Source organism: Eleutherodactylus coqui, chromosome 2 (assembly GCF_035609145.1).
Source record: "Eleutherodactylus coqui strain aEleCoq1 chromosome 2, aEleCoq1.hap1, whole genome shotgun sequence".
NCBI lineage: Eukaryota > Metazoa > Chordata > Amphibia > Anura > Eleutherodactylidae > Eleutherodactylus > Eleutherodactylus coqui.
This window is the reverse complement of record NC_089838.1, coordinates 119,187,550-119,203,233: the sequence shown is the minus strand read 5'-3', so window position 1 is coordinate 119,203,233 and position 15,684 is coordinate 119,187,550. Positions and strand designations below refer to the sequence as shown.

At 44.7% G+C, this 15,684-nt stretch overlaps 1 protein-coding gene across 1 annotated transcript in view; it reads right to left on the bottom strand.

Annotated features, from left to right (window-relative positions):
- The window catches only part of CFAP54 (cilia and flagella associated protein 54), a 394,557-nt gene that overhangs the window by 123,386 nt on the left and 255,487 nt on the right, over positions 1-15,684 (bottom strand). The window contains exons 44-46 of the mRNA XM_066591462.1: positions 3,100-3,297; positions 1,434-1,500; positions 1,140-1,340 (exon numbers count right to left, since the gene is read on the bottom strand). Of these exons, the coding sequence (XP_066447559.1) occupies positions 1,140-1,340; positions 1,434-1,500; positions 3,100-3,297 (466 nt within the window). The remainder of the gene's footprint in view (positions 1-1,139; positions 1,341-1,433; positions 1,501-3,099; positions 3,298-15,684) is intronic.

Below are 15,684 nucleotides of genomic sequence, written 5' to 3'. Positions count from 1 at the left end.
AAGCAAAGGGCCATTCGAATGCTACATGTGATCTTCTCACATGTATATAGAATATATCAGTGGTTATGTTGAGGGCATTTCCCCTTAAATGTGTGGACAACGTACAGCCCTCATTCAGGACTTACGGTTTTGTTCTGTATCTTTCTTTTAAAGAAAAATTAAGATAAAATTGTTACTGGCCTTTTATACTGTTGCAGCACGCCAGCTGCAATCAGGAAATGGAGCTGCAGTAACATCACAATGTCAGCACTGGCCTACGTGATAATAAGCTGTCTATAGGCTGCATTTCCCTGTGTGGAAAACGTACATGAACTTACAAATGACATATATTTGTGCTGTCTTCTTTATTTTACGGCACAGGGCCCCTAGGGTGTTGTCTGTCAGAAAACCCTGCTACAATATCTCCTGTGAGAGGGGTTTCCCCTAGTTGACCAATCAGCCATAATGAAACTACTTATTCCGGGCCCGCCTCTACATGGGTGCTGGTTATTGTCCTGTCTGAGGTGTTTGGTGAGGCAGAGAACTCCTGTCAGCTAAGTACCTGTGGCTATTTATTCTGTGTAGGGGTTATACTGTGTTGTATACATTGCTCTTCGCATCTGCATTTAATATCTTCCTCATCCACCATGTGAGGATAGACTAAGGCCACTAAATCCGGACGTGGGGTGATCGCCCTGCTTTTAGGTAGGCTCTACTACACCAAAGTTGGTTAGCGATAGCATTCCCATCCCCGTATTTCTGTTACTGTTATTTACCATATTTTGTGTTCCCTTTGGTTATTTAAAATATATCTATATTGGTCCATTGAGAACATTAATTACGTTGTGGTCTGAAGTGTTGGTGACGTGTGTGAGGGGTGCAGTATTTGTGCACAAACGTGACATATACTTCCTATTTTATGGTATTTGTCCTGTTTCTTAATTCTGTTTTCAACTCATACTCACTACAACTATACTTCATTTTCAGAAATGCCAAATCACTATATAAACAGAATACACATTTGTGAACAAAATAAACTTTTTTCAAAGAGACATAAAATGGAACTGGATTCAGACAAAAATAAAGCCAAAAATAATGGCATCATAAACATTCAGATATATAAAGAATATTGATTTGTAGTTCTTTAAATGGGCACTAACCATAAGATTCTGAGCAACAGAATGCAATTCGGAAATGAGAAAACCTAGACTGGAAACAACAGTTATGACATCTGCTCTATTCCGATCAGTAAACAGGTCAATCCCTGGAATAAGTTCAGATACTTCACATCCTTCTCCAATCTCATATAATGCATAATCAAGATCTTCATCTGGATGTGGCAGGGACGCACGAAACAACGACTAGAAATAACAGAAACCATATATTATGTCATTTGCTTTCAAATAACTTATTGCTTGTCACGGAAATTCATAAAAAACAAATGTACTTCTTACCTTGAAAAGTAAAGCTGAAAGTAAGCAGCAATCTGTTTTCTTTTTAACATCTGATGTCAAGATATAACTACAAAGAACAAACAAAACAAGATTATACAAAACGACACATTGCGGGGGACCTACAGTACTGTATAAAAGCTAGGGCAAATGGGAACGAGGGCAGTTGTCAGCAACCAATGCAATTATGTCCTTCATTGTTGCCAGTGTATATTTGTTAGACTAGTAATTATTAGGACATTATAGTCCCAGTGTTTCTGGTGGCACATCACACACACACAGCAGCTTGATTACCACAAAAGACAAACACAGCTTGGCTCCTCCCACAGCAGTGACATCACCACAGGTCCTTCAGCCCACCGGATCTCTGTGGTGGTGGTAGGTCAGTGTGTTCTGTCAGGACTGCAGAGTTGTGTCTTCTGAGATAATAATGGCTTAGTTGTATGTTATTTTTGTCCTCCCCTTCCAAGAGCCCTAACTGTGTTGTTCTTCTGTCGGTTAGACTCTGTGTTTTATATATGTTCTAGCACCTTTGATGATGTAACCACGGGAGTGGAGTGATGATGTCACCAGGGGCAGAGCATTAGAAGCACTCACATACTAACTAACAAGTGGTCGTTAGTAGTTTGACTAAATGCACAACCCAGTGCAGTATTGAATTACGTATGTAACTGCTCCAAAGGAAGTAGTCAGATAGACAGAACTGACAAATTTCACCTATAGGCTGGTCACTCCGCATACCTAAATTTTTTCTAATGGGGATGATTGCGTTGTCTCGCCGTCAGTCATGCGCATTACAGTTTGTTTTTTTCAATGTTTGTATTTCCCACATTGTCACTAAGCGATGACGCGGGTAACCAAAGCCCACATGCAATGTTAATTGTGTATGGGCTGCGGGTCAGACGGCCTCTATTGACTTCAATGGAGGCCGTGGCAAAACAGAGCACAATACGATTATTCTTCCGCTTGCGGAATACGCAACTCATATCTGCAAGCGTAAAGGAAAAATCGAAACTTCATGCTTTTCAATGCCTGTTTTGCCACGGATTCTCCACACGGACGCTGATCGTGGATTCCTGTTCTATCCTGCATTACAGAAATATCCCATTGATTTGAATGAGCACTGAGTAATGTTCACTTTTACCTATGGTTGTGCTGCAGGGAAGCTGAGTCAGTATTTTCGCAGCAAGTAATCAGAAGAATTCTTCATTTCCTAAACCTGTCATGAAAACTAAAATCTGGAATGTGGAATCTAGAATGTGATTGGCTACAACCGTTGAATACTATTTTTCTCTCTGTCCTAATTTATGATCCTATACAAGTAACCTCGACATTCAGAATACCCTAGGCAAGTGTAATTTTGCTTAACACATTCCATAACTTGCTGCGGTTTTAAGCAAAAATATACTGGTAGATTATTTATATTACAACAAAGCTTCTACTAAGGGTTAAAAAGGTGGCATTTATGTTGCTAAAATATAGGGGGGTTCATGCATTAAACAAAAACACAGAAAAATATCTACTGCTAAATAGAAGTGTTTCCTTCCTATATTGTAACATTTTATTTCTTCAGTATGTACCAGGAGAAGCTTTTATTGCTCCCCTCTGGGCACTAAGCATTACGTGATAAATAAAAATAAATCAAGAAGTTTTTTTCTGCAATACTTACCGAGACATTTTAGCAGCAATGACGGCAGCCAGCAAACAACCCCAAATTCCCGCTCGGGAGAGAAATTTCTCACTGTAATCTTTAGCTCTTCCATTGCTTATGCCGTCTGGGGAGCTATCAAGCTCTTGCCATGAATTAAGAGCATCAGACATGTTGAGCGTTTCATCAAGGGCTTGACACCAGCATTTGAAAGCAGCTCTGCAACATATAAAATTCAAAAAAATATGACACTATAGGGGGGATTTAGTGCACACACAGCCAAATAAAATGCTTAACCTCTTTAGTTCTAAAGATCAAGTGTTGCATACACAAAGGGATACGAATACTGTGAGTTATGTGGATATTATCCAGATGCTTCATTATTGTATCAGTATAAAGTATAATCTATTCCAAAAGTATTTCCTGATTTCTACACCACATGTGTGCACCAGATACAAATGGTAATTATGTAGTTAAATGGAATATGAGGCGTCTATTTACATGTTAAAGCAAAAGTCTAAAGTGTAATGACGACTTATGTAATACAAATCAGGCATATACCGCACTAATAACATGGGTAAAATAAATAACATAGTAACATAGTGTATAAGGCTGGGAAAAAAGACATATGTCCATGTCAGGGCTCAAACCCAGGAGCTCCTGTGTTCCATCTTTGAAGCCAATTAAGATCTGATATGTCCTTCCTGAGTACTAGTGCTCGAAATTGTACACAATATTCCATGTGTGGTCTGACCAATGATTTAATAACAGAAGGGACAGTGTTCTCATCATGTGCCGCTAGACCTCTTTCGATGCACCCCTTGATCCTATCTGCCTTGGCAGCAACTGTCTGACACTGGTTGTTCCAGTTAAGTTTACAGTTAATAAAAAAAAAACAAGTCCATTTCTATATCGATTTTTACCCAGCATTTTCCCAGTTACTTACCCACTTACACACATTATTGCCCAGAACAAGCATTCTTATTTTATAAAATCAACCTTTAACCCCTTAATGACGCGGCCCCCTTTTTTTTTCTCTCCATTTTCGTCTTTTCCTCCCCCCTTTAAAAAAATTGTAACCCCTCTATTTATTTATCCATCAATGTAGCTGTATGAAGGCTTATTTTTTGTGGGACGACTTGTGTTTTTCAATGGTGCTATTTAATGTACTGAAACACTTTAAAAAAATTCTAAGTGGAAAAAAAAACGAAAAAAAAACCCGACATTCTGCCATCTTTCAGTGCGTTTTGTTTCTATGGCACACAAACTACAACAAAAATGACATGATACCTTTATTCTATGGGTCAGTATGATTGCTACGATACCAAAGTTGTGTAGTTTTTTTTTTGTTTTTTTTTTACTGTACCACTCTTTTTTTCGGAGATATTTAATTTTCTTCAATTATTTTCTGCCGCCATCTTCTGTGCGCAATAACTTTTTTATTTTTCCATCAATGTATTTGAGCAACGGCTCATTTTTTGCAGGATGTCCTGTAGTTTCCGTTAGTACCAATTCGGAATACATACAACTTTTTGATCACTTTTTAGATAGACTTTGATAGACAGGGTAACTGAAAAAGTGCATTTCTAGCATTCTTAATTTTTTTTTTTCAGACGACATTCACCGTGCAGGGTAAATAATGTGCTACTTTGATAGATCGGACTTTTATGGACGCGGCGATACCAAATATGTATTTTTCTTTTATGATTTAGATTTTTTTTATTATAGATATGACAAAAGGAGGGTGATTTAAACTTTTATTATTTTATTGATCTTTTTTCACTTTTCTTTTAAGCCCTCCTGGGGGACTACAACATGCGATGCTTTGATTGCCCCTGCAGTATGATGTAATGCTATAGCATTACGTCCTACTGTGATTTGACAGGCAGTCTATCAAGCCACCCCACGAGGATGGCTTGATAGGCAATCTCCTAAGGCAGCCCTGGGGCCTTTCAAAAGGCCCCTGGCTGCCATGACACCTGCACGGCTCCCCTGATCTCACTGCAGGGGGGCCGTACAGGACCCCCAAACACTGTTCGGGGGATTTTAATGCTGCTGTCAGAATTGACAGCGGCATTTAAGGGGGTTAATAGCTGAGATCTGCCGCGCGGCCGATTGCAGCTATTACCCGTGGGTCTCAGCTGTTATAAACAGCTGACGCCCGCGCTGTATGAAGAGAAGTCGCCCCGCGAACTCTCTTCATACATACCCTGACGCTCCAGGACGTAAATATACGTCTTGGAGCAGGAAGAGGTTAAAGCAGCACAGAATCAAACACTTTGGAAAAGTTAAGCTATACAAGATCCAATGACTCTCTCCAGTCCAGTTTAGAACTTGCCTCCTCATAGAAGCAGATATGATTGGTTTGACAGGAATGACCCCCTCAGAAACTCAGAAACCCAATTTGACCCACAATAGAAGTTAGATTTACTGGCCTATAGTTTCCAGGGGTTTCACAGTTGCAGGAAGAACACCTAGATGTAGATTAGTATGTCACAGTGAGGGTTCTAATGTAATCTCTAAAACATAACTTTTATTCATCAAAATAATCAGGTACCACCAAAACTGTAAACAAATAAGTCAGCTTCTCGCTAGTAGGTCAATCCCAAAGTAGGGAAAATAACCTCAAAAAATTGAGGGAGATAGACAATCCTATCACTAGGCAAAACAACTAAGTAAACCCAGTTTCCCCCAGACTTAAATTGCAGGAACAAAAATAATAAAGTAGCACCACCAGCCTCTGAGGTTATTTTCCCTACTTTGGGATTGACCTACTAGCGAGAAGCTGACTTATTTGTTTACAGTTTTGGTGGTTCCTGATGAGGCTACGCCATTGTAGCGGAAACGCGTTGAACCCACGGAAGAATTTACTTGGCAGTTTGGTGTACTGCATTTTGGCTCTCGTTGGCTATAGCTCACAAAAAATTGTGTGGAGCTTTAGCTATACTTAGAGGTCAGCTAGTCATTGGATTTTTTTCAAATCCTGAATTAGCCGTAGAAAGCGTGTTTGCTCTCATACCCACGGCTTTCTGAGACAGCAGGCAGCGTATATCAATGGGAGGAACAATGCACCTACTATAAAGATGGGGGCTTTATATGTTTCCTACCTATTGAATAGCCGTAGCAATACAACTAAGTTGGGAACATCAATCTTAGTGAACTGACTTATATTCTTTCTCTATCCATAAGTTGTATACGACTGGATACAGGGATAGAAAAACGGTATCCTTGATACTAAATACCTTTTGCCTAGGCGGTTCATACATTGCTTTCCCCTCCTTAAGATAGGGGTTAGGTTTTAGATATATATTTTGTTCGTGTGTCTAGAATTTAGGATTTTGAGATCCAAAATCCTTTTTATTTTTTATTTTAATGTTCAATCAGTTTTTATTAACATAGAAAGTAGGCTACAATATTACAATTTCAGAATGAAACTTGTCATATAATGATTAGACGGTGAATAATAAAATAACACTGTTAACATCGTGAATCTGGAGCTGTGCCCAACTCTTTTAAGGGTTAAAATGTCTTAAATTGTGATAACATAAAGTATGCATCAATTGGGGGGGGGGGATGGGGGATAGGGACGAGGTAAGGGGGGGGGAAGGGAGAGGGAAGAGGAGTAGGGTTCCATGCTCAACTATGTGCGAATCCTTCCAGACATAATGGTGAAGTCGGTGAGTAAACAAAAGTTCCTCTTCTTCTGTTCTTTCTCTGCAGTTTGCTAGGTTTCAAGTGTCGGGTGTTCTAGGTCTAAGAAATTATGGTTTTAAGTTTAGTAAGGTCTGGTGTGGATGAAAGCGTTTTATCCAAGGGTCCCATGTCTCCACGAAGTTGAGAATTTTATTTTCTCTTATGGCGTAGATTTTTTCCATAGTCATGTGTTCTGAGATTAATTGTATAGTGTCCACCAGGGAAGGTATGTGGTGGGATCTCCAATGCCTCACCAATAGGAGTTTGTATGTCAACAGGCAATGAGTGATTAGTTTTCTGGATTTTGGGGGCATTCTCTCTATCCCCAACAACAGTAGCGGTAAGTCCGGTTCTAGGGGGATTGCAGTTCCTGTTATTGTTTTTATGAGTTGTAGGAGTTCTTTCCACACTTCATTAATTTTGGGACAGTCCCAGAATATGTGCAGTAGGGAGCCTCTATGTCCACATTCTCTCCAACATAGGTCTGAGGAGTCAGGAAAGAAATCAGCCAATCTTACTGGGGATCTGTACCAATGAGTAGTAAGTTTGTAATGGACCTCTATTAATGTAGCACATAGAGACGATTTGTTTGCCCATTTGTATGCTTGGTTCCATTGTTCTGTTGAGTATGATCTTCCCAACTCCTTTTCCCAATTCAGAGTGTGCGCTCTTTTCTTTTGGTTCGGCTGTGAATTAGATTCTCCACAGAATATCTCGTAAATGTCTCTTAGGGGGGTTTTGTGAGGCGAGGGGTTGAATAGGAGATTAGTTAATATTTTAGGAAGAGAAGTTCTTCGAGTCGACAGTAAAGGCCATCTGCTTTTGAGCTGGGAGTATAGAAGAAAGTCACCTCCTTGCAACCCATATTCGCTTTGGAGTTGATGGAAGGTTTTTATTTTATTTCCTTCAGCTAAGTCCCCAATTGTTTCAATTCCCTTTGTTCTCCAGCGTTTGGTGTGTATAGAGTTAGGTTCGAGTTCTGTGCATCCTATTGGGAGGGGTATGTACGTCCTTGGGAGAAAGTCATTCGTGATCTGAAGTGTGTGTTTCCACACTTCCAGTGTGTTTGCTATTATAGGATTTGTTATCGGATGAGTTTTCCAGTTTAAAGAGGTTGCTAGTAACAGATCCTTTAAGGTTCCCCCACTTAGGCTATTTTGTTCGATAGATAGCCAGCTGATTCCTGTTTGGAATGTTCCCCAGGGTCTTGTTTGTAGAATGATGTTAGCTTCGTAGTAAGCGGCTATGTTGGGAACTCCTAGGCCTCCTTTCCTTTTGGGGGAATATAAGATGCTGGCAGCAATTCTGGGTCTTTTATTATTCCATATGAAGGACATTAGTTGCTTTTGTAGCTCTTTTATTAATTTGGGGTTACATCTTAGTGGGATAGTTCTAAATATATATAAGATTTTAGGCAGTACCATCATTTTGTAAATGACGATCCTGCCCATCCAAGTTAATTCTGTTTTATTGAAACTACTCAGATCTTGGTGGATGGTTTGTATAAGATGGGTTATATTAGTATCCATCGTATTTATTATGGGGGTGTTAACAGTCGTTCCCAAGTACTGAGTACCTCCTGGGTCCCATTCGAATGGGAACTCATCTTTAATTATTTTTTTTAACTTAGGGTTTATGTTAATGGGGAGAATTCTAGATTTGGTCGGGTTAACTTTATAATACGACATTGTACCAAAATTTACTAGTAGATTGTAGGTTTCTCTCAGAGAGCTTAACGGGGAGGAAAGCATCAGCACTATGTCATCAGCAAACAAACCAATTTTTTGGCTTCTGCCTGCCAGCGGGATCCCCCTTATCTTATCATTAAGTCTAATAGCTTCTGCTAGCGGTTCAATTGTCAAAATGAACAATGTAGGCGATAGGGGACAGCCCTGTCTGGTGCCGTTGGTTATCAGGAATGGGTCCGAAAGGACTCCATTCGTGAGAACTCTCGCTGACGGGTTTCTGTAAAGTGCTTGTATAGCTGATAATATATTCCCCTCAAGCCCAAACTTCTCCAAAGTTGAGAAGGTGTATCCCCAGTGCAGTCTGTCGAATGCCTTCTCCGCATCCAAAGTTAGGAGCAGAGAAGGCATTCGAGCGCACTCCGCCTCCCCGATTACATCAATCAGGCGGCGAGTAGCATCTGATGCCTGTCTTCCTTTAACAAATCCTGCCTGATCGGAGTGTATAAGGTAAGGTGTGACTTCTAGTAATCTCATGGAGAGGATTTTCGTGTAGATTTTGGTATCATTGTTAAGAAGAGAAATAGGTCGAAAATTGGCAGGAGTAGTCGGGTCCTTTCCCGGTTTGGGAATGGTTACAATAGTGGCTTGTAACATCTCGGCAGGGAGGTGTCCTGTGTACATTGCTTTATTGTATATATCTGCCATGTGGGGGATTAGTAATTCTTTAAAGATTTTGAAATACTCACACGAAAACCCATCGGGTCCCGGTGCTTTGTCCTTTTTAGTTTTGTTTATAACTTGGCGAACTTCTTGTTGTGTGATTTTGGAGTTTATTTTATTTAATTGCTCTTCGTTTAGTTTTGGTAGTTGTAAGGATGACAGGAAAGTATCTATCGACTTGTCTGAGGGCGGGTGAACCTCAGGGTTTTTATTCAAGTTGTAAAGATCTTCATAAAATTTTCTGAACTGTTCCGCTATGTCCTTAGGGTGTAGTATTTTGTTTTTTGTTATCTGGTCTATCACGAAGGGAATTTTAGATTTGATTCTTTTTTGTTTGATTTTGTTTGCCATCCACTTAGTATTTTTGTTGGCCTCCGTATAATACGTAGATTTTGTGAACTTTGTATTTTTTTCAAATTCATCAATTAGAATGTTGCGTATTTTAAGTCTGGCTTCTCTTATGAGTTTACTTCTTGAGGGGAGGGGGCTGGTCTGAATATGGTTTTCTAGATTTTTTAGTTCTTCAGTGGCTGCTTTTAAGAGGGCATTTTTTTCCTTTTTGTAAATGGACCCCTGTTGGATCATGGATCCTCTAATGACCGATTTGTGTGCGTTCCACAGAGTGAAGCGACATATGTCTGGTGTGTCATTGTGTAGAAAATATTCCTCTATTGTTTCTCAAATTTTTTGTTGAAATTTTGGCATTCTCATTAAGAAGGTATTATTTCTCCAAGTATTGGATATCTTCACCGGGGGACCCATTCTTAGTTTTAGCGAGATTGGGGCATGGTCCGACCAGGTTGTGACCCCTATCTTAGCTTCTAGGCTCTTGTTTAATATGTGGAAATCTCCCAAGAACATATCAATCCTGGAGGCTGAGTCATGTCTAAAGGAGTAGAAAGTGAACTCTTTGGAATTGAGATTTAGTACTCTGAACATATCAAACATCTCATTGTTTTGGATCCAAGCCGCTAGATCTATTCCTCTATTTCTACCTGGGTGAGTGGAATCCAGTGTACAATCGTTGATTGCATTGAAATCTCCACACAACAATAATGCGCCCTTTTGGACTCGTCTGATTTTCCTCACGACCTTGTTCAAAAATCGAATCTGCTGTGAGTTTGGAGCATATATGTTGACCAAGGTAGCGAGGAAACCCTCAATTTTACATATTAAAATTAAATATCTACCTTCGGGGTCTTTAAACTCTTCCAGTAGCTGAAAGTCCACCGAATCTTTTACCGCCACCATTACTCCAGATCTGTTGAATTTGGGATGTTCAATCTTTGGATGATTTGAGGCTTTTAAATGTGTTTCTTGAACACAGAGAATGTCCGTTTGGGATGCGATAGCTTCCCTCCATAGACAGGATCTTTTATAGGGCGAGTTCAATCCCCTTGTGTTCAGAGAAATTATTTTTAGATCCATCTTGTAAATTGGTTCGTTGCTAAAAAGTTGAGTTGGATCGCTAGATAAGTTCCTGAGGATCCCAGGCTGTGTTTGGTCCGATAGGGTAGGTGAAAGAGGTTGGCTTTTCGTTTGGAAGTTTTTCTCAGGTGTGAATTTAAGTGAAGGTATCGCATGGAAGAAGAGATAGGGGGTGAGATAACTTGGTGAATCTGATAAGACTCAATTTGTGTAACTGTTGTAAACTTGAAGATAAAATAAACTTGGGAGGACCTGTCCTTCATTGGGTTTTTAGGCCCTAGGAAGGTCTAGTTTGGGGGTAAAGTTCAGCCTGTGCCCAAGCTAATTATTGCGTTTGGTGCCCAGTAGAGATGGGCGAACACCAAAATGTTCGGGTGTTCGTTATTCGGAACGAACTTCCCGGGATGCTCGAGGGTTCGTTTCGAACAACGAACCCCATTGAAGTCAATGGGCGACCAGAGCATTTTTGTATTTCGCCGATGCTCGCTAAGGTTTTCATGTGTGAAAATCTGGGCAATTCAACAAAGTGATGGGAACGACACAGAAACGGATAGGGCAGGCGAGGGGCTACATGTTGGGCTGCATCTCAAGTTCCCAGGTCCCACTATTAAGCCACAATACCGGCAAGAGTGGGCCCCCCCCCCCTCCCAACAACTTTTACTTCTGAAAAGCCCTCATCAGCATGGCATACCTTTGCTAAGCACCACACTACCTCCAACAAAGCACAATCACTGCCTGCATGACACTCCACTGACACTTCTCCTGGGTTACATGCTGCCCAACCGCCCCCCCTCCCCCCCCACAGCGCACACCAAAGTGTCCCTGGGCAGCCTTCAGCTGCCCTCATGCCACACCACGCTCATGTCTATTTAGAATTGCGTCTGCCATGACGAGGGACCGCAGGCACACACTGCAGAGGTTGGCACGGCTAGGCAGCGACCCTCTTTAAAAGTGGCGGAGCGATAGCCCACAATGCTGTACAGAAGCAATGAGAAATAGAATCCTGTGCCACCGCCATCAGGAGCTGCACACGTGGGCATAGCAATGGGGAACCTATGTGCCACACACTATTCATTCTGTCAAGGTGTCTGCATGCCCCAGTCAGACCGGGCTTTTTAATTCATAGACACAGGCAGGTACAACTCCCTATTGTGAAGTCCCTGTCGACCCACAGCATGGGTGGCTCCCTGGAACCCACCGGCGGTACACAGAAATATCCCATTGCATTGCCCAACACAGCTGAGGTAGTAATGTCGTGCGTAATACAGGTGGGCTTCGGCCCACACTGCATGCCCCAGTCAGACGGGTTCTTTAGAAGTGTACAGATGTATTAAAAACTCAGTGTGCACCTACAGCATGGGTGGCTCCCTGGAACCCACCGGCGGTACATAAAAATATCCCATTGCATTGCGCAACACAGCTGAGGTAACGTCAGCTGTAATGCAGGTGGGCTAAAAATTAATTTGATTACACTGTAGGCGAGGGCCCACAAAAATTGCTGTATCAACAGTACTAATGTACATCCCAAAAATTGGCCATGGCCAGCCAAGAGGGCAGGTGAAACCCATTAATCGCTTTGGTTAATGTGGCTTAAGTGGTAACTAGGCCTGGAGGCAGCCCAGTGTAACGAAAAATTGGTTCACGTTAAAGTTCCAATGCTTTTAAGCGCATTGAAACTTATAAAAATTGTTCTGAAAAATTATTTGAGTGAGCCTTGTGGCCCTAAGAAAAATTGCCCGTTCAGCGTGATTACGTGAGGTTTCAGGAGGAGGAGCAGGAGGAGGAGGAGGAGGAGGAATATTAGACACAGATTGATGAAGCAGAAATGTCCCCGTTTTGGATGGTGAGAGAGAACGTAGCTTCCATCCGCGGGTGCAGCCTACGTACTGCTTACGTATCGCTGCTGTCCGCTGGTGGAGAACAGAAGTCTGGGGAAATCCAGCCTTTGTTCATCTTGATGAGTGTTAGCCTGTCGGCACTGTCGGTTGACAAGCGGCTACGCTTATCTGTGATGATTCCCCCAGCCGCACTAAACACCCTCTCCGACAAGACGCTAGCCGCAGGACAAGCAAGCACCTCCAGGGCATACAGCGCTAGTTCAGGCCACATGTCCAGCTTCGACACCCAGTAGTTGTAGGGGGCAGAGGCGTCACCAAGGATGGTCGTGCGATCCGCTACGTACTCCCTCACCATCCTTTTACAGTGCTCCCGCCAACTCAGCCGTGACTGGGGAGCGGTGACACAGTCTTGGTGGGGAGCCATAAAGCTGGCCAGGCCCTTAAAGACTGTTGCACTGCCTGGGATGTACATGCTGCTCGATCTACGCACATCCCCTGCTACCTTGCCCTCGGTACTGCGCCTTCTGCCACTAGCGCTGTCGGCTGGGAATTTTACCATCAGCTTGTCCGCAAGGGTCCTGTGGTATAGCAACACTCTCGAACCCCTTTCCTCTTCGGGAATCAGAGTGGGCAGGTTCTCCTTATACCGTGGATCGAGCAGTGTGTACACCCAGTAATCCGTCGTGGCCAGAATGCGTGCAACGCGAGGGTCACGAGAAAGGCATCCTAACATGAAGTCAGCCATGTGTGCCAGGGTACCTGTACGCAACACATGGCTGTCTTCACTAGGAAGATCACTATCAGGATCCTCCTCCTCCTCCTCAGGCCATACACGCTGAAAGGATGACAGGCAATCAGCCGGTGTACCGTCAGCAGCGGGCCAAGCTGTCTCTTCCCCCTCCTCCTCATCCTCCTCATGCTCCTCCTCCTGTACGCGCTGAGAAATAGACAGGAGGGTGCCCTGACTATCCAGCGGCATACTGTCTTCCCCCGCCCCCGTTTCCGAGCGCAAAGCAGCTGCCTTTATGGTTTGCAGGGAATTTCTCAAGATGCATAGCAGAGGAATGGTGACGCTAATGATTGTAGCATCGCCGCTCACCACCTGGGTAGACTCCTCAAAATTACCAAGGACATGGCAGATGTCTGCCAACCAGGCCCACTCTTCTGAAAGGAATTGAGGAGGCTGACTCCCACTGCGCCGCCCATGTTGGAGTTGGTATTCGACTATAGCTCTACGTTGTTCATAGAGCCTGGCCAACATGTGGAGCGTAGAGTTCCACCGTGTGGGCACGTCGCACAGCAGTCGGTGCACTGGCAGCTTAAAGTGATGTTGCAGGGTGCGCAGGGTGGCAGCGTCCGTGTGGGACTTGCGGAAATGTGCGCAGAGCCGGCGCGCCTTTACGAGCAGGTCTGACAAGCGTGGGTAGCTTTTCAGAAAGCGCTGAACCACCAAATTAAAGACGTGGGCCAGGCATGGCACGTGCGTGAGGCTGCCGAGCTGCAGAGCCGCCACCAGGTTACGCCCGTTGTCACACACGACCATGCCCGGTTGGAGGCTCAGCGGCGCAAGCCAGCGGTCGGTCTGCTCTGTCAGACCCTGCAGCAGTTCGTGGGCCGTGTGCCTCTTATCGCCTAAGCTGAGTAGTTTCAGCACGGCCTGCTGACGCTTGCCCACCGCTGTGCTGCCACACCGCGCGACACCGACTGCTGGCGACATGCTGCTGCTAACACATCTTGATTGCGAGACAGAGGAGGAGGAGGAGGAGGAGGGTGCTTTAGTGGAGGAAGCATACACCTCCGCAGATACCAGCACCGAGCTGGGGCCCGCAATTCTGGGGGTGGGTAGGACGTGAGCGGTCCCAGGCTCTGACTCTGTCCCAGCCTCCACTAAATTCACCCAATGTGCCGTCAGAGAGATGTAGTGGCCCTGCCCGCCTGTGCTTGTCCACGTGTCCATAGTTAAGTGGACCGTGGCAGTAACCGCGTTGGTGAGGGCGCGCACAATGTTGCGGGAGACGTGGTCGTGCAGGGCTGGGACGGCACATCGGGAAAAGTAGTGGCGACTGGGAACTGAGTAGCGCGGGGCCGCCGCCTCCATGATACTTTTGAAGGACTCAGTTTCCACAACCCTATACGGCAGCATCTCAAGGCTGATGAATTTTGCTATGCGGACGGTTAACGTTTGAGCGTGCGGGTGCGTGGCGGCGTACTTGCGCTTGCGCTCGAACACTTGCGCAAGCGACGGCTGAACGGTGCACTGAACTACACTGCTGGATGGGGCCGAGGACAGCGGAGATGAGGGTGTGGGTGCAGGCCATGAGGTGGTAGTGCCTGTGTCCTGAGAGGGGGGTTGCATCTCAGTGGCAGGTTGGGGCACAGGGGGAGAGGCAGGGGTGCAAACCGGAGGCGGTGAACGGCCTTCGTCCCACCTTGTGGGGTGCTTGGCCATCATATGTCTGCGCATGGTGGTGAGGCTGTTGGTGTTGGCTCCCCGGCTGAGCTTTGCGCAACAAAGGTTGCACACCACTGTTCGTCAGTCGTCAGGCGTCTCTGTGAAAAACTGCCAGACCTTAGAGCACCTCGGCCTCTGCAGGGTGGCATGGCGCGAGGGGGCGCTTTGGGAAACACTTGGTGGATTATTCGGTCTGGCCCTGCCTCTACCCCTGGCCACCGCACTGCCTCTTGCAACCTGCCCTGCTGATGCCCTTGACTCCCCCTCTGAAGACCTGTCCTCCTGAGTAAGCGTTGCACACCAGGTGGGGTCAGTCACCTCATCGTCCTGCTGCTCTTCCTCCGAATCCTCTGTGCGCTGCTCCCTCGGACTTACTGCCCTTACTACTACCTCACTGCAAGACAACTGTGTCTGATCGTCATCGTCCTCCTCACCCACAGAAAGTTGTTGAGACAGTTGGCGGAAGTCCCCAGCCTCTTCCCCCGGACCCCGGGAACTTTCGAATGGTTGGGCATCAGTGACGATAAACTCCTCTGGTGGGAGAGGAACCGCTGCTGCCCAATCTAAGCAGGGGCCCGAGAACAGTTCCTGGGAGTGTTCCCGCTCCTGAGCAGGTGTTATTGTAGTGGAGTGAGGAGGCTGGGAGGAAGGAGGAGCAGCAGACAGAGGATTCGGATTGGCAGCAGTGGACGGCGCAGAACTGCGGGTAGACGATAGGTTGCTCGAAGCACTTTCTGCCATCCAGGACAGGACCTGCTCACACTGCTCATTTTCTAATAACCGTCTC